Source organism: Haliotis rufescens, unplaced genomic scaffold (assembly GCF_023055435.1).
Source record: "Haliotis rufescens isolate VD_foot unplaced genomic scaffold, xgHalRufe1.0.p SCAF_11, whole genome shotgun sequence".
Lineage (NCBI taxonomy): Eukaryota > Metazoa > Mollusca > Gastropoda > Lepetellida > Haliotidae > Haliotis > Haliotis rufescens.
Window position 1 is genome coordinate 8,448,491 of NW_025963791.1, and position 23,282 is coordinate 8,471,772.

The 23,282-nt window shown below is 40.8% G+C and overlaps 1 protein-coding gene and 1 long non-coding RNA gene across 3 annotated transcripts in view; one reads left to right on the top strand and one right to left on the bottom strand.

Annotated features, from left to right (window-relative positions):
- Positions 1-15,398, top strand: part of LOC124151746 — a 31,202-nt gene extending 15,804 nt beyond the window's left edge. For both annotated transcript variants that reach the window (XM_046524363.2, XM_046524362.2), the window contains exon 12: positions 3,506-15,398. In XM_046524363.2, the coding sequence (XP_046380319.1) occupies positions 3,506-3,593 (88 nt within the window). In that variant the 3' untranslated portion in view covers positions 3,594-15,398. The remainder of the gene's footprint in view (positions 1-3,505) is intronic.
- LOC125377968 lies at positions 72-2,502 on the bottom strand. Its single transcript, XR_007219922.1, has 2 exons — positions 1,668-2,502; positions 72-240 (listed from the first exon to the last, which is right to left on the bottom strand). It is a non-coding gene; the product is annotated as an uncharacterized LOC125377968 (long non-coding RNA).
- Positions 15,399-23,282: the final 7,884 nt, after the last annotated feature.

Sequence of the window (23,282 nt, forward strand, 5' to 3'; positions counted from 1 at the left end):
ATACCCATGCTCGTGGGTTTCACCGAAGTGGTAAACGTCTGAGACCTGCATCACTTCGGGCTTTCCTCCCACATTAAGGCCAGACACTGCACCTTACAATTGACAAAATGCTTCACAAGTATTTGTTAGTTTTAATTGGTTACATCTTTGAGGTATACATATTAACAATTGAAATGGAGTCTTTTCCAGGTGATGTTGCCACCGGTTGCCATGGAAACATCCAAGATGGCCGCCGCAAGCCTGAAAAAGATTGAAATTAGTTTCAGTTTTTCTCTAAGACCAATAAAGATATTTATATAATTTCAATTGTATAACAAAGCTTGTATGGTGTTGGGTACAATGACAGAGAGAAAAATTGAAAAAAGACTGGTATATATTTTTAAAATAATTTTTCAAAATTTCACATTTTTTAGGTTGATTTTTACCCATAATTTATTTTTTAAAATCGAAATGGCAAACAAATTTTAAAAAGTCTCTCTGTTATTGTGTAAAGTAATCCTCTGCCTATATGTACACCAAATTTCATTCAAATCGGGCCAATAATGGTTGAGATCTATGTTCACTAAGATCCAAAATGACGTTAATGGAGAAAATGAGGAAATAAGTTTGTATATGGTTTTCTTCCTTCAGCACCTATTAAACACTTACAAAATCTTAGTTTACTGATGGGATGTATTCAAGATACATAAAACAATGCATGTACAAAGAAATAACAGGACTTAAAACTCCCCAGCACCATACAACAAGCCTTCAGCTGCCTCAACATGAACTCGGTCCCTTTTTTTAGCCTCCCACTTTGCACTACGTTCTATCTTAGATATCTCCTGGCTTTGCTTCCTTGCTTTGAGGGTTCTCACATTATCAAGTCTTTCAATAGAAGCTGCTGTTATTTCATTAGCTTCTATTGCAAGCTTGTTAATTACCTGAGTAATGTGACATGTACCCTCATTGAACGAAGCTATTGCAGACGCCACTGCCCGATGCAACCGCCTTGCACCCACAAAGACGGTCTTCGGACAACGGGACTAGATCACGGAATGCAAGCATTCATTAGCATTCTGTGTCTTGCCTTTCACCATCCTCTTAAGGAGGTTTTCATCAGACATTCTTTGATACACAGGTACCATCTTTTCTGCAATTTCTGCATCGAGACAATGTCTGATGTTGACAAAACTTCCTTAGTATTTTCAACAACAACCTGTGAAAGAATGTTTTGTTTTTGTTGAAATGTCTTAGGATGGAGACCTTCCATTCCAAAACCCAGACAAAACATTTTCATTGCAGCATGACCAAGTCCTACCTCTGACAGAGCATAAAAATGTCATTGACCTGAAAGGGATTGGTACCAGATTGATTACCTTACCTTTGTGAAGTGTAATTTTTGGCAACACACATCTGACACTTTTGACATGTCAACATAACGTTTACAGCAAATCCAAATCTATCAAAATTGTCACTCTTTTCAAACAACAAAGACCCCTGTTCGTGACATGATAGGCATTCAATCTCTTGAAAAAATAAATTCATTTGTCTCATGTCAATTAACATCCATTGAGGTTTTGGTTCATCACTGTCAAGCACGGGAGATTTGATATTTTCAGCAGCTTTAAATTTTGATAGTTTTATGTCGCTGCGTGAAGTTGCATTCAATAAAAAAGAATTCTCACCTTCATTGTCTCCAACGGGGATGTTTTCCCCAACGGCGTGGTCCCCGGATGATTCCGATGCATCTAAAACGTCCAAGCTGTCAGAATCTGACACAGGGATGATCGCGCTGTCAACACGGGTCGTAACTCTAACACCGCATTTCGAACGTGCCTGCTTCAACTGACTTGCCCTTCGCCTCCTATTCTAACATAGGCGTGTTGTGACCCGTGTTTTGACCTCATTTTAAAAAAATACAACAATTTTCAGTTAAGAAAATATCAAAAACGATGTTTGCCTGTCAATCTTTTCGCAAAGCAGCCGCCATTTTGTATACCTACCGGAAAAGACCGGTGTTTTGTTGCTAAGCCGAATGGTGCATTGTGGGATACGTTTTACTTTATTTGGATCGAACGAATATTCCCGAATGTTGCATTACGGGATATTTCTCCTTAAATGGTAATTTACGTACGAATGTCTCGCGGGAAAAACCGACGATAGCCTCACGTGGAATATCTATTTTTAGAATGTTTTTGCACAGAAAGATGGCGGAAACGATCAGCTTTCTATCGATGTATAACATGAAGGGGTTCGTTACAGCTGCGGGGGCGTTGTCATGGGTGAAAGTTCAGGTTTTTCCACATTGATTACGATCATATTTAAAAACAATACCACACATTATGATTTTAATAACGTTTTTTATTCAGTAAATGTACACAATATCGTAAAAAACATGTTGCATCACAAAGTACATGTATTATATATGCGAAAAAAATCAAAATCTCGATTTTGACATATTGAAGCAATTATGTTAATTTAAGGTGCCGTGTCTGGCCTTAAGCTGACGCGCCGCGATATAACTGGAATACCGTTAAAAGCGGCGTTAAACCCAACTCACCCACTCACTCATACCGAAAGATGTGGAAAGACTACTTGTTGTTACCCTGCCTGGTGCTCAGCATTAAGGGGATAAAACGAGGACTGGTTGGCTCGGAGTCAGCACACTGTCTGGGGTGTCCATGTTACACTGTGGTATGGTACCTGATTGGGCTAGCATTATAAAACCAGAACTAGTCTGCACCAGTACAAGCAGCCAAACAGACATCTGCATGCACATTGCTATGTAAGTGCAATAACCTTGAATGCAATATTAAATCCCCTTTTTCTGCTTGCCCCGCCACCTTTTCATTGCAGAATATATAAAAACAAAATCAATTATATTTGATGAAAATGCACTTTTAATGTTTATGACAAATATTTCTTCGATATTTGAGTTACTGATGGCCCAGGTGAGGAATTGTTTCCCATAGCTGGGCCAGTGTTAACTGATCATGGGTTTAAATCCCAAATTAACGATCCCTGGTTTGTATACACCATACCCTTACAGTTTGGTCTCCCCACCACCGAAGTGGTCAACATCCAAGAATCTGTGTCAACATATCTGCATCACTGCTGTATAATTAAGAAAGCAGTGTTTTGAAACCAACTCACTCAATCACTCTTGTGATTTAAATTACCTGTGAGAGTTATAAGGGAAACGAAGCCAACTGCATTCATATTTTATTGAAAGTTAGTTTATTTGGTTTGTACTGATCCCAGGCCTTTTATATCAAATTTAGTGGGGCACAGGTGGAGAGTGCAGAGTTGCGTCCCTTAGTAAGGCCAGAAATCTGAGTTGGCTTGAATGCTGTTTCACCCTGATTACATTTCTAGGTTTGTCAGCATCATACCTGTGCTCGTTGGTTACACCAATAAGTAAACATAGCATACATCACTTTGGGCTCTCTTCCCACATGAAGCTGACACACCGTGAAATAATGTTCGGAGCTGTATTACTCACTATATCAAATTTATATTTCAGTGGAGACAATGAAGATGATGATAAATTAAGTGACCTTGACCCCTTCCCATTTGACCCTCGAGATGCTACAGACCCTGTAGAAGTTTAGCAAGGAACGAGTTATCTCCCCTGCTGAATATCAAGTTACTGGAAGGCATACTGAAGATGGCTACTGAATCCTGTGTGAAAATGGCAATAGATGCGGTATGGCACAATGCCATCTGTGTATGGTTTGCAGTGGGATACAAAATGCTGACTGAAAATTGTTCATTGAGTAGGATGCAAAATGCTGACTGTGCAAATTGTTCATTCAGTGGGATACAAAATGCTGACTGTGCAAAAAGTTTATTGAGTGGGATACAAAATGCTGACTGTACAAATTGTTCATTCAGTGGGATACAAAATGCTGACTGTGCAAATAGTTCATTCAGTGAGATACAAGGTGCTGACTGCAGATTGTTCATTCAGTGAGGTACCTAATGCTGACAATGCAAAGGGTTCATGCAGAACATGAGAAGATCTTGAGTTCCCGTCCTTCGTGTTTCATGCATGGTTTCATTCTGCTAATTTATGAAGGCAACATTCTACTTTGTTTGCCAACATGTGTCCATTTATTGATATCCAAGTTATTGTTTTCAATGGCAGTGTTCCACTGTTGTGGTGAAGCCTGTGGATTGAGACCCATCGTCATGTGTTATTCATGGCACTGCAGCCCCCCGGGCTTATAGAGGCTCGTCATGCTTTCTTTGTGTTGAAGCGAGGTACGCGACACTATGAATCTGTCTCACAAATCACATGGTGTAGAACCAGTGCAACTAGAGCAAGGGCATGTTTAGTTGTACGAGAAACTCCTTGTTCTGTCGTAGAGCTAAAACAATTCCACGTGAAAATATTATTTTTTTTATTCATGTTGCGTACATTTTTACACTTCAAAGGAAAAATCACAATGCTCACAATGGGTTTAAAACAATCATCGCCTTAAAAAATATAAATCCATTTGTTGTTTTATTGTTTTTAGCCTTATGTATGCTACAGTCAGATCGTGTTTGAATGTTAGATTATGGTACTCTGAGGGATTTCTTGTTACAAGTTATTCTTCTCTTGAACCTACAAGCGACCTCTCGTGTTTGACATAGCTCCCTGTTAATCTAAAACCTGCTTTCATCAAGCTGGGAATTTAACATTGTCTGCTACAAGGTATACTTTTATCATTGAGTTTTATGTTCAAAAAGTGGACAAGTTTTAATTTCCTGAAAGATGAGGATGGCCGGCTTGTTGGCACCACAGCTGGTTTCATGTGTTAGACGGTTTACTTGTGTATGATTTTATTGTATACTTGTGTATGATTTTATTGTATGATCCATTTTATTTCTGCTGAGACTCAACTTCTGTATTTCAGTGAAGTGCAAGTGACAGGAAACAGTTTTTATTTCTACACGTCCCCAGATATCCAGGGTATATATGTTTTTCATATTTTTCCATTCAATTGATAGAAAAAAAAAAAAATTCAAAAAGGGAAATATACTTTTTCTCCAGATGTAACACTGTGTTATCCAATGACAGGGATATGTTATGTGTTATGGGGCGCCAGCTTCAAGTTAAAGAAATTTGTTTTGCATCGTAAAAGTCCAGTCATTCTGTAGTATTGTTTATACCAGGATGTTACTCTTCCTAATGGCATTTGATTGAATGGTATCATCACATTCCCCCAATGTCAGACACTGACAAAAAGGCCTAAATAAAGTAATGATATAATGTTTCATCCCCGCCCACCACGCTACCAACGACCACATGGAAGAAGGCAGATTTTCACCTGACAGTTTAGTTCTATTATCATTGTGTGGAGCAACAAGTATCTCTCCTCTCCCCAATAATTCATATGGTTTGTTCTTTCATGTTCTAGAGTAATAAAAGCCTTGACGTGGAGACAATTATGGATTTTTGCAAAGTGTGCCCACCTGTTTTTACGTATATAAATCCATAAACAGAAAATATATTGAAGTCAAAGTAAATACAGCAACAATACTAACTTCACCGACTGATTATTCAATCATTAACGCAAAATCCTGTAGACAACAATATGGAATCTGTGACATCGTCTGTGCAATAATGAAACATAAGCCATTCTATTATCAGAAAAAAGTAGTCTGTACGTAGGCATGGCCTCTTTATTTATTTCAGTTTGTGGAAACAAATGCAAAAAAACCAATTGCTTTGTTAGCAATCATATGCCGCAGAAACATTTGCAATTATTTATTTAATATTATACCCTGGATAGAGGTGTTCAGTCTGAATAAGTAAACAATCTGTTATCTTGCTGTTCGTGCAGCCTTCGGGGTGGTCGGGTAGCGTAGTGGTTAAAGCGTTTACTCGTCACGCCGAAGACCTGGGTTCGAATCCCAACATGGGTACAATGTGTGAAGCCCATTTCTGGTGTCCCCCGCCGTGATATTGCTGGAATATTGCTAAAAGCGGTGTAAAACCAAACTCACTCACTCACTCGTGCAGCCTTCTGTCCCTGCTCTGTGAGCTTCTACTGTAGAAGTAGTTTGTAAAATGTTCTTATATAACCTGTTTCCTTTTGTATTACCTTGATGATGTGTTCATCAGTGTAGGCAATGTTTAGTTTTAATAGTTACTGTGTTTTTATATGTAGTCAAGTATTACTAGGTTAAGTTTTAACCTTGTTATCACTGGTAGCAGTATATAACCCTATGATGTATTACCTGTCTGTCATGGTATTTAGTTTGAGTAGAAGTGTGTCAAGTATTTGTCACCATTTTATATAAGTTACTTACCAAATACCTTAAGACATATCCCATATTACAGCAACACTTCACAACTTTCACTTTGCTTTATCGAGCATGATGTACACATTCCATTTCCACATTCACTGTGTTTGCGTATCTGAATTTATATGAACAGCAAAGGTTGGCGGTGTATTTTGTTTATATTGAAACATTCCTGATTACATGTACAAAGTATGCATCATTCTTCATTATCAAGTATCTGTGTGTGATGTTATCTATTGTGATAGATACCCTGGACCCACTAAAGTAGCCATCCATTTTCTAGTTCTGTCTTGTCGGAGACCTGCATCACTTCGGGCTCTCCTCCCACATTAAGCTGACACGCCGTGATATGACTGGAATACTGTTAAAATCGGCATTAAAGCTAACTCACTCACTCACTCACTCCAGTTCTGTCTTAATCCTGATTATTGCAACAGATGCTCTATCACCAGTACTTGCCTAAGCGAAGTATATTAATTTCAGCATAAAGTCTTTACTCCCCGGTCTCAGTAAATTTGAAAAATCTTTTTAGCTAAAAGTAAATAAAAATAGTCTTCTGATTCTATGAATTATATCTTATGGCTCTGCAGTTGTCAGTGAGAATCTTCCGAACTCGTGTGAAGGAGTGTAATTTTGATTGGCTGTTAAATTCAAGCTGATGTGCGAGATAAAATCTCTGACATTAAGTAACGAAGTTACAGTGGTGAAAGGGTATTGATAAGGGAGATGATATGCTTGATAATCCAGGATGTGTATACGTATCCCTGCATTCATTCCTTGATTCTGTTGCTGCTCAATCAGCGAAGGTGTTCTCCATGGTGATAGTTAACATAATAGATAATATCTGCAGTAAAACCCATTAATTTGCACCCCTTGAACCTGATATATATCATTTAAAAGTCACCATAGAGCAGTACCTAAAGGCTTGAAGACCTAGAACATTATGTAATCTAATAGGCCATGTTTATCCCTGCTGTTGCACAACAGGCTTGTAAATGACGTAATGTATTACAGAAGTTTTGCGTAGTTAGAGAGGGATTGGTCTTAGGACTGCATCATATTTTGCTGCCCCCAACCAAGCCCCCACACGCATTATAATTTATCATATTCCTCCTCTCTCTCTCCCCCCCCCCCCCCCTCTTTCGTGTAACTGTTTTGTATGCTCCAACCCACCCATCCAATGACAAATGACCAGTCCCGAAATAATAAACAAAAAATTTAACAAACAAAAATATTTGAATTGAATATAACTGTCATTTATTTATAATATCGCATCCACCCTCAGATAGTTGTGATAAGCCTCCTCTTTCGCTGTCATTTTTGTTCCATGGATTTCTCTGTCGCGTTCTCGCTCCCCCACCCCCAACCAGTCCTAATTCCTTCCCACGGAGAGGGTTCTGTGGATACTGATGGTAATGTATTACTTTATTTAAGGAAGTGCCCTGTGTTTGTCAATTGCTACCTTAACGACTGCAACTTTTGGGTTGGCACTATCTCAAATCATGGCTTGTCCTCTACGGATAACTTGACATGTGAAAGGTGTTAATGTGCTTTTACTGTTAATATTAACCCAGCAAGAAGTTGTACATTACTTTTACCAGTATTTTGTGCTGAGTTATGACGTAAGTCCCAGATTATACTCAGCCAATAGACTTGTAATACAGGTACCTATGACATGATGCTGTTCAATGCTTGTGTGAGCTTTATCAGTCTGGGACTGACATTAACGGGACGTACTACCTGTGCTTTGTTACATTGTTGCCAAATGGTCATGCTCTGTCTTCCATGCATGTCATTGTGATGTAAACCTTGTAAGGAAATGATGGTTCCTGTTCATATATTTAAGCTTGACTTTATACATGCTTGCAATAGTGTGAGAGCTTACAGTAGTATTTAATAAGTGTGCCTACCTGCTTAATGCCTGTTAAATATATTAGTCATGTCTTACTTTTTTGGATCTAGTCAAAAATGGTTTAATCAAACACAATTTTAAAGTTATTTGCTAATACAGTGGGTTTATACGGCCCCAGATCCACGCTGTACATGATGTCGATCAGGAGTTGAATTGCCTGTTGAATTCAGTGTATTATGTAGCAATATATTGCTAGTCCAAATCAAAATGCTTAAATGAAATGTTGTGAGTGCTTGTACAATATTTACAGTTTCTTAGAACTTTTGAACTTGGGACAAGGACTAGTGAATTAAACTGTTATTGACATCCCAGTTGCAAGAACATTGTCAGTCATACTGTATAGATACTGTTAGTCTGACAACAGGTCTTGTGTGTAATGTAGATGATAAGTTTGCAATGAAATTCTTCATTCATCGTGCGGAAATATGGTTATGCCAATTGCTTTGGGAATCTCACCATTATGCTCACCAGGATATTTATTTCCAGTAACTAGAATCTGTAGGGAAACGGACAGACTGGTCATGTATATTTTAGATATGTAGAAGTGACTGATATGACTCTATTCAAGACTATATGCCCAGCTTGTCAAACTTGAATATCTACCACGGCTTTGAATAATGGAGATTAGCTTATTTAACTATCCGGTATTCCTTAGAACTGTTCATGCCCCAGTTTCTATACAATGCACTTGCACAAGTAAATATTGGTGTCTATGGTTCATCTTATGTTCTTTATTGTTTCATTGTGGACATCAGTTGTGAATATGTGTTTCTTGTATTATTTGCTTTGTAAACATTGAATCATTTTACATGTTATAAGTTATACATTTGAAATATTTTGACAAATCATTCTTTGGACTGATAATCTCAAATCTTGTTCATAATAAGACCAGACTATATAATTTCTTGTTTTATATATGACTGATTTTTTTTCAAACAGTAAATATAAGATTAGAATTCTGTTTTTGAGGGAAAAATATGTTTTTTTTAAATATTTCTGTTTGTTTTTTGGTTTAAAACATAAAATCAGGTTGTATTAAAGCCAGTTATCCTCAAATCTGTCCTGAAAATGTTCTAATTTCCGACGACATCTTAGCATATTGACCATGACAATCTAAAACAAAAAAATTAATTTGTCTGACCAAACTTTTGTATTCCATTTCACAGTATCTTTTCCCCGATCTTTTGTTGTTCTGTTATGTACTACATGTAGTATTCTAGATTTGGGACTGCTTCAGTATTCTTCATCACTGCAGGTCACAGCGTCAGCACTAGTAATACAAACTGTATTCCAAGGTCATGAAGAAAAGAGATTATTTTCTTATATTGTGCTGATGTCTTCTACATTGTATGACTTTTTCTCCTTTCATTAAGAGACACAGGAGGGGTATCAACCTTGGATTTCTGCCATTATTTAATTTGCTTAAGTTCTCAGCAAGTGAACATTGTCTTGTCAGTTGTGTGGGATGTAGTATGTGAGCAGTACACATTCCAATCTGCAAGATCTCCCATGTTGCTAATCAGGAAATGATCTGCGAGATCTCCTGTGATTCTAACTGTTGCTGAGACTTTGACAATAGCCATTTTGTCCTTAACATGTGCTCCACATGTCCTTAACATGTCCTTCACATGTCCTTTGTCACATGATTATAGAACAGAGGGTAAATCGAATCTTTGCTTCTCAACCCTGCAGAACCTATTAAACTGGCAATATTGTCTCTCTTGTGTGTTTGATAACCCACTCACTCTCACAGTAGTGCAGTGGTTAGTGGACTTGCTTGTGACACTGAAGAGAATGTTCAATTCCCAACAAGGATTTTGAAGTTGTGAAACCTCATGGTGTCCGACAAGCTATGGCTAAACAATTTTTTACAAGTTGTTTTGAAACTTTACTCTTTGTCATATTAAGAGGTTTCCAGCAAATTAGGGACCATATTTTGAAAAATTGTATACACAGTTGTGGCTCGATTCATATTATTTTTGTATCTGGAAATGGTAGAGATGGCAGACCATAACATCCGTGAATAGATGTGTTCAGGGCCCACATGCACAAAGCAATCTCAGCATTGAGGCTGGTGTAACTCCCATATGTTTAACAGAGCATCAGTCTTAGTGCTAAGGTTTCTTTGTGCAAGTGGCTCCTGGGTATCCAAGAATTGATATGAGTTTCAATTTTTTTATCGTGTTGAAACAAAAAAACATGTCAGAGAGGCTTACTCAACCCTATTTTTGCCCAAGGGACCAATTCTATGTGATGAAGCTGTTGCTACCTCAAGCTACAATGATATCATGTGATATGCTGTCCAAACCGTATTGAGTTTATGTTCTTCTGAAACAACAATCCCACAACATGATTGTAATACTACACGTTAAGTAGTTGTGAAATGTTATAGTTTTGTTTTTTGTCCGACTTTCACTAAGTGCCTGAATGGAAACTTCTGCGTCTGTGATGCCTTGGTAATATATGCTGTGTCCATGTGGTGATGATGCTGTTTGGAGGCTATGATGAAGCTGTGCACAGTGTATCATATTACTTTTGTGTTGATTCTATTCATAGTGTATCATGCTAGTGGTTCAGATTTTCAACAGAAGTCCTCTTCACTGTCAACTATCTATAATCAGTTGTGCAAGTAATAGTATCTTGCTGCTAGGCCTCTTGTGCACGCACAAAGCGGGAAACCCCACTTATTTCCAACACCAGCTATCTTTAAGCAGATAATTTTGGAGGTGTGTGGTATTACTCCTGATGTAATAGAGGTAGTGTTCTTAGAATTATTTACAATGATAATCATTGTTTGATGTTCAATTTTAGATATTGAAGGTATCCCCAGATTCAAATTCTATAGGAGATAATCTCAAGGACCCCACTTCAATTTGAACACTAATTATTATTCATTGAGCTTGTTGTTTGAGTTGACATGGTTGCAATATTGCTTAAACCCTTGTAACCTAATCATTCACTTCATTCAGGGATCCATGGTATCCCATGGTGCTCCAGGAAATGAGTAAACCTATGATCATCCACTTCAGTATAGGATTGGGTGAGATAGCCTTGTGGTGCAAGTGTTCCCTGATCATGCCTGAGCCTGGGTTCGATTCCCCTTGTTCAATGTGTTTCCCCTTTCTGATGTCTACCACTGTATTATTGCTGAAAGCTGTGTGAAGCCCTACTCACTTTCTTACTGCATTGTAGGTAGTCTGGCTCAAAACTTGAGAATTTATGATGTGCAGACTTTTAATAGTTCAGATGTGAAATGTATTAAGCCTTAGACATATATTTTAATTGAAATTAGATGAATTCCAAGTTACAAGCGAGTATATATTGTAATAATGCCTCGTCTACTGTGAGCTGTTATTCGTGTTGACATGACTGATGATTTGTGAATGCTCTCTACAAGTGTATAACTTACATTTTCTGTTGCCATTAACAATGCTAATCCTTACATTGATATTGTATGGATGTACATATTGTGACATAAACACTTTCAAGTTAAATGTTATCCATAAGGGACAAAGCATCGAGCTCATGTTATTGCTTTTGATATTTGCACATGTGTATTTTTGTTTGTTTTGTTTGTTATTTAACGCCACACTCATCAATAATCCAGCCGTATGACGGCGGTCTTTAAGTAATCCAGTCTGGACCAGACAATCCAGTGATGTGAGCAACAGTCCAAGCTGTCAGGGCATGATATCAACCAAGTCACAGAGCCTGACCATCCAATCCATTTGGTTGCCTCTTACGACCAGCATATAGGTTTCTGGGGACCCATTCTAACCTGGAATCGCTATGGGGTTACATTTTGTGGTTCTCAAACCTGTCATTTGAGGATGACATACATGTATTGTGTGGTTGTGAGGACAATATAGTAGAACTTCATTCACTGTTCATGAGAGGGACTTATCAAGATCTGCTCAGTGGCTGATATACATGTACAACCCAAAATCTGAAGCAAATGTCATTAAATATTCCCAATTCCTAATAAATTTGTGAAAATGAGAGCTATAAAAATCCAAGTTTTAACAAAGTCACAATTTGCCTGCCAAGGGCACTTAGTTTGGAATCCCAGATTTATCTCTGTTACATTGCGAATTCATAGTGTGCTTTTTTCAGAACAATAAATTTGACATTTCGTAAGTTTTCTTTAATTTGATACCTTAAAATGTTAATTAATAATACAAAGAGAAACCTTAAGGATCATGCATTATTAATGAATGTTCATCAATTCTTTCCGAAGAGATGGTCCATAATGCCTGGAAAAGTTTTTCTCTATTAAAGTTATGAAACATTACAGATTGTCGTGTGAAGTCAGAAGGGAAAAAAACACTGCCAAATATTGAATATGTGTGTAGGAGTAGTTATTCAAATTTCAGTAAAAATATTTAAGAAAATAGAAGTTTTTAATATTCAAATAGTTGGGTTTGTTTTTGAAAGGTCTTTGAAAAATATTTTGAAACTTTCTTGTAAATGAAAAAATTGTTCTGTAGGGATGAAACAGTAAACCGACATATATTGGCATAATTTATCACAATATTTTATTCTATTGTGAGTATTAGTGCATAAATTTGATATAGGTTTGATATAGATTTTTGGAATCAACGTTCATGTTATTTTAAGACATCTCCAATACATGGTCAGATTATATTCTACTCCAAAAAGGTTAAGGAACACTCGATCTTTCATATTACTGTAGATAATCTGTCATGGCACGACTTTTGAGTAGTTCACATGAATTTCAAATGATGAAGCTTGAATATCAAGAATATCTGAAAACAACCTGATGTGCAAATAATGCATACAGTTTGGGAAACAATACAGAATGAAGGATCCTTGAGGTGAATATCACAGTACACAAAGTCTGTGGTGAACTGTTACAGCATGACTGACTTGAACATCAGCCTAACAGTAAGCCATGACGAAGCACCCATTTTGAAAATGACATAATGTAATTCGTATGTGAACACCTCTTAAAAAACTCCTGAAACTACAAGAAATAAATATGAACATGTGACTCACCCAACTCCATAACATTAAAATGGGCATTTCGTACCCCCTTGATCTGCCTCTGGTTATTTTGAGCTGAGACAATACCAAGGTGGTATTAATGGCATAAGTGTGCTTGACAGCCTTGATATATCTGATTCAATCTCATTAAAATCAGATCTAAGTTCTCGCTGCCGCTAAACAAAGATCTGAGGACATCCCATTACGGGTCACGTCAGAACGACCTTTCACGAACTTTGACTTACCACTGAAATGACTAACACGAAGTCGACATCAGCCATTAGAAAGCAGCCTTCTCGAATTTTCGGCACTTGTTCAACCTGGCGACTTCTATTTCAGACTACGCTTGAAAAATATGTTGACACGATTAAACTTTTGAAAACCGAACAAACGAACATTCCGGAATGTCTAATATATGGTTGAGATTGTATGGCAGTGCTTCCCACGTACTGTGCAACGCCTCCTCCGTTCAAATGTTTATCCCACGGAAGCGAAAGATAGACAATAATTTTGACGAAATCAGTCGTGCGTGCCGTAACTGTCGTTCGGAATACCCTGTGTTAACATTGTCGAGGTTGCATGATTAGAAAACACATACCGACTGTCACTTTCATGATCTTGTAAGCGAAGCTTCGATTGGTCGGATGAAGGGTTGTTCTGACGTGACCCGTAATGGGTTTTCCTCAGATCTTTGTTTAGCGATAGCGAGAACTAAGATCTGATTTTAATGAGATTGTATCTGATTGTATATATACCATAGTATAAATATGTGCAAATGTTGAAATTCATTATCCAGACATAAAACTGTGTTACCGTCTTTTGTCACAAAAAAAACAAAACAATTAAAGCACATTTGTCTCGAAATGCTGACATTTGAAGTTTTATTGCTATTTGCATGGTTTGTGTAAAGTGAATCATGTTTTTCTTGCAGGCATTTTGCCTAACAGGACATTTCCCAATATGTTTGCTGGTGATTAAGATCCTACTGTGCTTATAATTGTTTTGAAACATTCTTGTGAGGTCAAAGTATGTTTATAAGTTAAATGAAGTGTCACTCATTCCGAATACATTTCTGCTGGTTTTTTAATCCATTGAATATAAATTTAACAAACATCTCTTTATAATATTGTCAAATTGTATGCATGGACGATAATATTGACTGAAGTTTCATATTGAGACATGCTTTTTTATATGTATGTACAAACCTGGTTGTGTATTTTTGTCATATTGAACTGTGGATTGAATTACTGTGACCGATCTTCATCCTGAATACAGACCGTCCTGACTGCTGAAACAGACAGCAGTTATACAAAGCAGCTGTTAATTTTCTATAATGTCTATTTCAAACAGCAGCTTGAGCATTCGTCCAATGTTTAGTAAACAAATGTGTTTAATTCTGTTATGATCATATAGATTTCAAGGATTCTTGTATCAGAGTGAAATTATGATCTGTTGTGATCTAGTGTGATGAAGTTCACCAATACGTTGCCTGACCTTACATTGGTCATGTATTGTTAACGAAAAGTTTAGACAGATTTTATTGAATTACTTTCCATTTTTTAGTTTGTGTGAATGGTTGTGAAAGCTGAAATATCATAGTGCCTATACAGAAGACTTTTGTCTTTCATGCTTTTTGAAAAATGTTTTATGATTCTTTTTGTAAATATACTGTATGAATTGGCACATTTACAATTATGTGAAGCTGTCTGTTTTAATCTGAGATATATATTGTGCAGATTCTCTCCTGAAAATTTTGTGATACAAGTGCTTTTGTATGTGTTGCCAAAAACATTTGCTTTGCCTTGACATTTTCAATTTCACATGTGGCAAGACGAACATTTCTTTGAATTTTGAAACCCACGGTTGAAGAGAACTAGTATCTGTAATAACATCCATCACATTAGGAATACTCATGTTAAAAATGTATTGGGTTAAAATACTCCATAAATGAAATTTAATGAGAAATGTACTGGAAATAAGGAAGTTGTTCAGCTTTTGTCACTGATGTACAAGTTCACACAGTAAAGGTACAAGAGACAGACTGAAGGGAGAGGTTTCCAACATAGCAATCAGGGTGTGGGGCTATATATTTGTTATATAACTATATATACATAAATACATATTACAATCGTGGTACATATATCATTACCAAAGTGTTCCATGTACAGTGTACTTAAATCCTGATTGAATAAATGTCATGACGCTCTTTGATTTGGTTTGTTTTGTTCATAAAGGTAGATATCCTCAGCTGGAGCTCTTCATCAGCTTTGATGTGCTTGTTGTTAAAGCCTCACTCAGACATATATCAGGGGCGGTCGGGTAGCCTAGTGGTTGAAGCGTTCGCTTGTCATGCCCTAGACCCGGGTTCGATTCCCGACATGGGTACAATGTGTGAAGCCCATTTCTGGTGTCCCCCGCCGTGATATTGCTGGAATATTGCTAAAAGCGGCGTAAAACCATACTCACTCACTCACTCAGACATCTATCAGCTATGTATGACTGTGGCCTGTAAATAAGTGAGACAAACCCGTAATTGATATTATGTGCAATGTCCTATGATGTCTTTCACTTCACCAAATCACCTGACATCAAGTTTGACAACCCGGACTGTTTAGTCAAATCTTTCCATGCTTACTACAAACATGTTGCTGGGGACCTTTTTCTAACCTGGAATCCCACTCGGGTCCAACTGATGAAAACATCCAGTTGATGTAACTTAGGCAGATGGATAACTCCAGGTAATGAAGAACCTCAAGTGATGGAGAACTCTAACACTTCCCCACCTCTAACAATGGTTTTCTTAACATTTCTCACAGAATTTCAGAATTTATGCAGGCTGAAAATGTAATTTGGTCCTTTACAATAAAATCACATATTAACAGTGAGTACATCTGTTGTGTTTGTTTGTTGTTTAACGCTGTACTCTGCAATATTCCATCTATATGACGGCGGTCTGTAAATAATCGAGTCTGGACCAGACAATCCAGTGATTAATATCATGAGCATCGATCAATGCAACTTGGATACGATGACACGCATCAACCAAGTCAGCAAGCCTGACCACCCGATCCCGTTAGTCGCCTCTTTATATATCCGTTGTGAAAGTACCTACTACATTTTGAATGAAGAACAAAGTCTTAAAAAGTGGTAGATTCAAAGACTACACAGAGATGAAAAATGTCAAATAAGCAAAGGGCATACCATGTTTCATCAAAATAGTAACACACTGTATACTGAGTTGCACATTGATGTATAAGTAAACTAGCCTCAAATAGATGGTGAACTTACTATTGCTGTGTTTGCACTGATGTTTTGCTCAAATAATAAGTCAAAATGTGAAAATTATCAGAATTCTGAGGGAACATTTGAGAGGTCTAGCTTCACGAACCCAGAGGATATTTTGGGAAATCTGCATCGCAAACCATTGAGATAAATGATGATAATAGGCATAAATGTTAAATTTGTTGATTTATAATTTAATGGAGATATCATAGTTGTAATCATATGCATAAAACTTGATCTTTTCCCTTCCTGTTGGGGTCATCCAGTAACCATCAACTTGTAGTCTTTTCCCTTCCTGTCGGGGCCCTCCAGTTACCATCAACTTGTAGTCTTTTCCCTTCCTGTCGGGGCCATCCAGTAACCATCAACTTGTAGTCTTTTCCCTTCCTGTTGGGGCCCTCCAGTAACCATCAACTTGTAGTCTTTTCCCTTCCTGTCGGGGCCATCCAGTAACCATCAACTTGTAGTCTTTTCCCTTCCTGTCGGGGCCATCCAGTAACCATCAACTTGTAGTCTTTTCCCTTCCTGTCGGGGCCACCAGTAACCATCAACTTGTAGTCTTTTCCCTTCCTGTCGGGGCCACCAGTCACCATCAACTTGTAGTCTTTTCCCTTCCTGTCGGGGCCACCAGTCACCATCAACTTGTAGTCTTTTCCCTTCCTGTCGGGGCCCTCCGGTTACCATCAACTTGTAGTCTTTTCCCTTCCTGTCGGGGCCCTCAAGTAACCATCAACTTGTAGTCTTTTCCCTTCCTGTTGGGGCCCTCCAGTAACCATCAACTTGTAGTCTTTTCCTTCCTGTTGGGGCCCTCCAGTAACCATCAACTTGTAGTCTTTTCCCTTCCTGTCGGGGCCACCAGTCACCATCAACTTGTAGTCTTTTCCCTTCCTGTCGGGGCCATCCAGTAACCATCAACTTGCAGTCTTTTCCCTTCCTGTTGGGGCCCACCAGTAACCATCAACTTGTAGTCTTTTCCCTTCCTGTCGGGGCCACCAGTCACCATCAACTTGTAGTCTTTTCCCTTCCTGTCGGGGCCACCAGTCACCATCAACTTGTAGTCTTTTCCCTTCCTGTTGGGGCCATCCAGTAACCATCAACTTGTAGTCTTTTCCCTTCCTGTCGGGGCCACCAGTAACCATCAACTTGTAGTCTTTTCCTTCCTGTTGGGGCCCTCCAGTAACCATCAACTTGTAGTCTTTTCCTTCCTATTGGGGCCTCCAGTAACCATCAACTTGTAGTCTTTTCCCTTCCTGTTGGGGCCCTCCAGTAACCATCAACTTGTAGTCTTTTCCCTTCCTGTTGGGGCCCTCCAGTAACCATCAACTTGTAGTCTTTTCCCTTCCTATTGGGGCCCTCCAGTAACCATCAACTTGTAGTCTTTTCCCTTCCTGTTGGGGCCCTCCAGTAACCATCAACTTGTAGTCTTTTCCTTCCTGTTGGGGCCCTCCAGTAACCATCAACTTGTAGTCTTTTCCCTTCCTGTTGGGGCCCTCCAGTAACCATCAACTTGTAGTCTTTTCCCTTCCTGTTGGGGCCCTCCAGTAACCATCAACTTGTAGTCTTTTCCTTCCTGTTGGGGCCTCCAGTAACCATCAACTTGTAGTCTTTTCCTTCCTGTTGGGGCCATCCAGTAACCATCAACTTGTAGTCTTTTCCTTCCTGTTGGGGCCCTCCAGTAACCATCAACTTGTAGTCTTTTCCTTCCTGTTGGGGCCATCCAGTAACCATCAACTTGTATTCTTTTCCTTCCTGTCGGGGCCCTCCGGTTACCATCAACTTGTAGTCTTTTCCCTTCCTGTCGGGGCCCTCAAGTAACCATCAACTTGTAGTCTTTTCCCTTCCTGTTGGGTCCTCCAGTGACCATCAACTTGTAATATTTTCCCTTCCTGTTGGGGCCTCCAGTAACCATCAACTTGTAGTCTTTTCCCTTCCTGTCGGGGCTATCCAGTAACCATCAACTTGTAGTCTTTTCCCTTCCTGTCGGGGCCCTCCGGTTACCATCAACTTGTAGTCTTTTCCCTTCCTGTTGGGGCCCTCCAGTTACCATCAACTTGTAGTCTTTTCCCTTCCTGTTGGGGCCTCCAGTAACCATCAACTTGTAGTCTTTTCCCTTCCTGTTGGGGCCTCCAGTAACCATCAACTTGTAGTCTTTTCCCTTCCTGTCGGGGCCACCAGTCACCATCAACTTGTAGTCTTTTCCCTTCCTGTTGGGCCCTCAAGTAACCATCAACTTGTAGTCTTTTCCCTTCCTGTTGGGGCCCTTCAGTAACCATCAACTTGTAGTCTTTTCCCTTCCTGTTGGGCCCTCAAGTAACCATCAACTTGTAGTCTTTTCCCTTCCTGTTGGGGCCCTCCAGTAACCATCAACTTGTAGTCTTTTCCTTCCTGTTGGGGCCCTCCAGTAACCATCAACTTGTAGTCTTTTCCCTTCCTGTTGGGCCCTCCAGTAACCATCAACTTGTAGTCTTTTCCCTTCCTGTCGGGGCCATCCAGTAACCATCAACTTGTAGTCTTTTCCCTTCCTGTCGGGGCCCTCCGGTTACCATCAACTTGTAGTCTTTTCCCTTCCTGTCGGGGCCCTCAAGTAACCATCAACTTGTAGTCTTTTCCCTTCCTGTTGGGGCCCTCCAGTAACCATCAACTTGTAGTCCTTTCCTTCCTGTTGGGGCCCTCCAGTAACCATCAACTTGTAGTCTTTTCCCTTCCTGTCGGGGCCATCCAGTAACCATCAACTTGCAGTCTTTTCCCTTCCTGTTGGGGCCCACCAGTAACCATCAACTTGTAGTCTTTTCCCTTCCTGTCGGGGCCACCAGTCACCATCAACTTGTAGTCTTTTCCCTTCCTGTCGGGGCCACCAGTCACCATCAACTTGTAGTCTTTTCCCTTCCTGTTGGGGCCATCCAGTAACCATCAACTTGTAGTCTTTTCCCTTCCTGTCGGGGCCACCAGTAACCATCAACTTGTAGTCTTTTCCTTCCTGTTGGGGCCCTCCAGTAACCATCAACTTGTAGTCTTTTCCTTCCTATTGGGGCCTCCAGTAACCATCAACTTGTAGTCTTTTCCCTTCCTGTTGGGGCCCTCCAGTAACCATCAACTTGTAGTCTTTTCCCTTCCTGTTGGGGCCCTCCAGTAACCATCAACTTGTAGTCTTTTCCCTTCCTATTGGGGCCCTCCAGTAACCATCAACTTGTAGTCTTTTCCCTTCCTGTTGGGGCCCTCCAGTAACCATCAACTTGTAGTCTTTTCCTTCCTGTTGGGGCCCTCCAGTAACCATCAACTTGTAGTCTTTTCCCTTCCTGTTGGGGCCCTCCAGTAACCATCAACTTGTAGTCTTTTCCCTTCCTGTTGGGGCCCTCCAGTAACCATCAACTTGTAGTCTTTTCCTTCCTGTTGGGGCCTCCAGTAACCATCAACTTGTAGTCTTTTCCTTCCTGTTGGGGCCATCCAGTAACCATCAACTTGTAGTCTTTTCCTTCCTGTTGGGGCCCTCAAGTAACCATCAACTTGTAGTCTTTTCCCTTCCTGTTGGGGCCCTCCAGTAACCATCAACTTGTAGTCTTTTCCCTTCCTGTTGGGCCCTCCAGTAACCATCAACTTGTAGTCTTTTCCCTTCCTGTCGGGGCCACCAGTAACCATCAACTTGTAGTCTTTTCCCTTCCTGTTGGGGCCATCCAGTAACCATCAACTTGTAGTCTTTTCCCTTCCTGTTGGGGCCCTCCAGTAACCATCAACTTGTAGTCTTTTCCCTTCCTGTTGGGGCCCTCCAGTAACCATCAACTTGTAGTCTTTTCCCTTCCTGTTGGGGCCCTCCAGTAACCATCAACTTGTAGTCTTTTCCTTCCTGTTGGGGCCTCCAGTAACCATCAACTTGTAGTCTTTTCCCTTCCTGTTGGGGCCCTCCAGTAACCATCAACTTGTAGTCTTTTCCTTCCTGTTGGGGCCCTCCAGTAACCATCAACTTGTAGTCTTTTCCCTTCCTGTTGGGCCCTCCAGTAACCATCAACTTGTAGTCTTTTCCCTTCCTGTCGGGGCCATCCAGTAACCATCAACTTGTAGTCTTTTCCCTTCCTGTCGGGGCCCTCCGGTTACCATCAACTTGTAGTCTTTTCCCTTCCTGTCGGGGCCCTCAAGTAACCATCAACTTGTAGTCTTTTCCCTTCCTGTTGGGGCCCTCCAGTAACCATCAACTTGTAGTCTTTTCCTTCCTGTTGGGGCCCTCCAGTAACCATCAACTTGTAGTCTTTTCCCTTCCTGTTGGGCCCTCCAGTAACCATCAACTTGTAGTCTTTTCCCTTCCTGTCGGGGCCATCCAGTAACCATCAACTTGTAGTCTTTTCCCTTCCTGTCGGGGCCACCAGTAACCATCAACTTGTAGTCTTTTCCCTTCCTGTTGGGGCCATCCAGTAACCATCAACTTGTAGTCTTTTCCCTTCCTGTTGGGGCCCTCCAGTAACCATCAACTTGTAGTCTTTTCCCTTCCTGTTGGGGCCCTCCAGTAACCATCAACTTGTAGTCTTTTCCCTTCCTGTTGGGGCCCTCCAGTAACCATCAACTTGTAGTCTTTTCCTTCCTGTTGGGGCCCTCAAGTAACCATCAACTTGTAGTCTTTTCCCTTCCTGTTGGGGCCCTCCAGTAACCATCAACTTGTAGTCTTTTCCTTCCTGTTGGGGCCCTCCAGTAACCATCAACTTGTAGTCTTTTCCCTTCCTGTTGGGCCCTCCAGTAACCATCAACTTGTAGTCTTTTCCCTTCCTGTCGGGGCCATCCAGTAACCATCAACTTGTAGTCTTTTCCCTTCCTGTCGGGGCCCTCCGGTTACCATCAACTTGTAGTCTTTTCCCTTCCTGTCGGGGCCCTCAAGTAACCATCAACTTGTAGTCTTTTCCCTTCCTGTTGGGGCCCTCCAGTAACCATCAACTTGTAGTCCTTTCCTTCCTGTTGGGGCCCTCCAGTAACCATCAACTTGTAGTCTTTTCCCTTCCTGTCGGGGCCACCAGTCACCATCAACTTGTAGTCTTTTCCCTTCCTGTCGGGGCCATCCAGTAACCATCAACTTGTAGTCTTTTCCCTTCCTGTCGGGGCCACCAGTAACCATCAACTTGTAGTCTTTTCCCTTCCTGTCGGGGCCACCAGTCACCATCAACTTGTAGTCTTTTCCCTTCCTGTCGGGGCCACCAGTCACCATCAACTTGTAGTCTTTTCCCTTCCTGTCGGGGCCCTCCGGTTACCATCAACTTGTAGTCTTTTCCCTTCCTGTCGGGGCCCTCAAGTAACCATCAACTTGTAGTCTTTTCCCTTCCTGTTGGGGCCCTCCAGTAACCATCAACTTGTAGTCTTTTCCTTCCTGTTGGGGCCCTACAGTAACCATCAACTTGTAGTCTTTTCCCTTCCTGTTGGGCCCTCCAGTAACCATCAACTTGTAGTCTTTTCCCTTCCTGTCGGGGCCATCCAGTAACCATCAACTTGTAGTCTTTTCCCTTCCTGTCGGGGCCCTCCGGTTACCATCAACTTGTAGTCTTTTCCCTTCCTGTCGGGGCCCTCAAGTAACCATCAACTTGTAGTCTTTTCCCTTCCTGTTGGGGCCCTCCAGTAACCATCAACTTGTAGTCCTTTCCTTCCTGTTGGGGCCCTCCAGTAACCATCAACTTGTAGTCTTTTCCCTTCCTGTCGGGGCCACCAGTCACCATCAACTTGTAGTCTTTTCCCTTCCTGTCGGGGCCATCCAGTAACCATCAACTTGTAGTCTTTTCCCTTCCTGTTGGGGCCACCAGTAACCATCAACTTGTAGTCTTTTCCCTTCCTGTCGGGGCCACCAGTCACCATCAACTTGTAGTCTTTTCCCTTCCTGTCGGGGCCACCAGTCACCATCAACTTGTAGTCTTTTCCCTTCCTGTCGGGGCCCTCCGGTTACCATCAACTTGTAGTCTTTTCCCTTCCTGTCGGGGCCCTCAAGTAACCATCAACTTGTAGTCTTTTCCCTTCCTGTTGGGGCCCTCCAGTAACCATCAACTTGTAGTCTTTTCCTTCCTGTTGGGGCCATCCAGTAACCATCAACTTGTAGTCTTTTCCCTTCCTGTCGGGGCCACCAGTCACCATCAACTTGTAGTCTTTTCCCTTCCTGTCGGGGCCATCCAGTAACCATCAACTTGTAGTCTTTTCCCTTCCTGTCGGGGCCCTCCGGTTACCATCAACTTGTAGTCTTTTCCCTTCCTGTTGGGGCCCTCCAGTTACCATCAACTTGTAGTCTTTTCCCTTCCTGTTTGGGCCTCCAGTAACCATCAACTTGTAGTCTTTTCCCTTCCTGTTGGGGCCTCAAGTAACCATCAACTTGTAGTCTTTTCCCTTCCTGTTGGGGCCCTCCAGTAACCATCAACTTGTAGTCTTTTCCCTTCCTGTCGGGGCCCTCCAGTTACCATCAACTTGTAGTCTTTTCCTTCCTGTTTGGGTCCTCCAGTGTCTACCAATCTGAAGTCATTTCACTTCCTGTCAGGAGCCACAAGTGACAATCAACTTGAAGTTTCCTTATTTCCTTGCTGGATCCTCTAACAACGGTTCAGCTTTATCTTTTCACGTAAAGACCTGTGGGATCTAGTGGCAGTCAAGTTGTCTATGCACTTTCTTGCAACAACTGTTCACCCCACTGCGAGGCAGTACCCTCCCCTGAAGATATGCTGTTGTCTCTGCGTTTCCCAGTAGTAGCCTTCGAATCCCCCTCTATTTGCCATCTCACATTATGACAAGACACGACTCTGACCATCAAGTTGTGTCCCTTCAATTAATACCAGCAGGGACAATCTGGTGTCGTTCA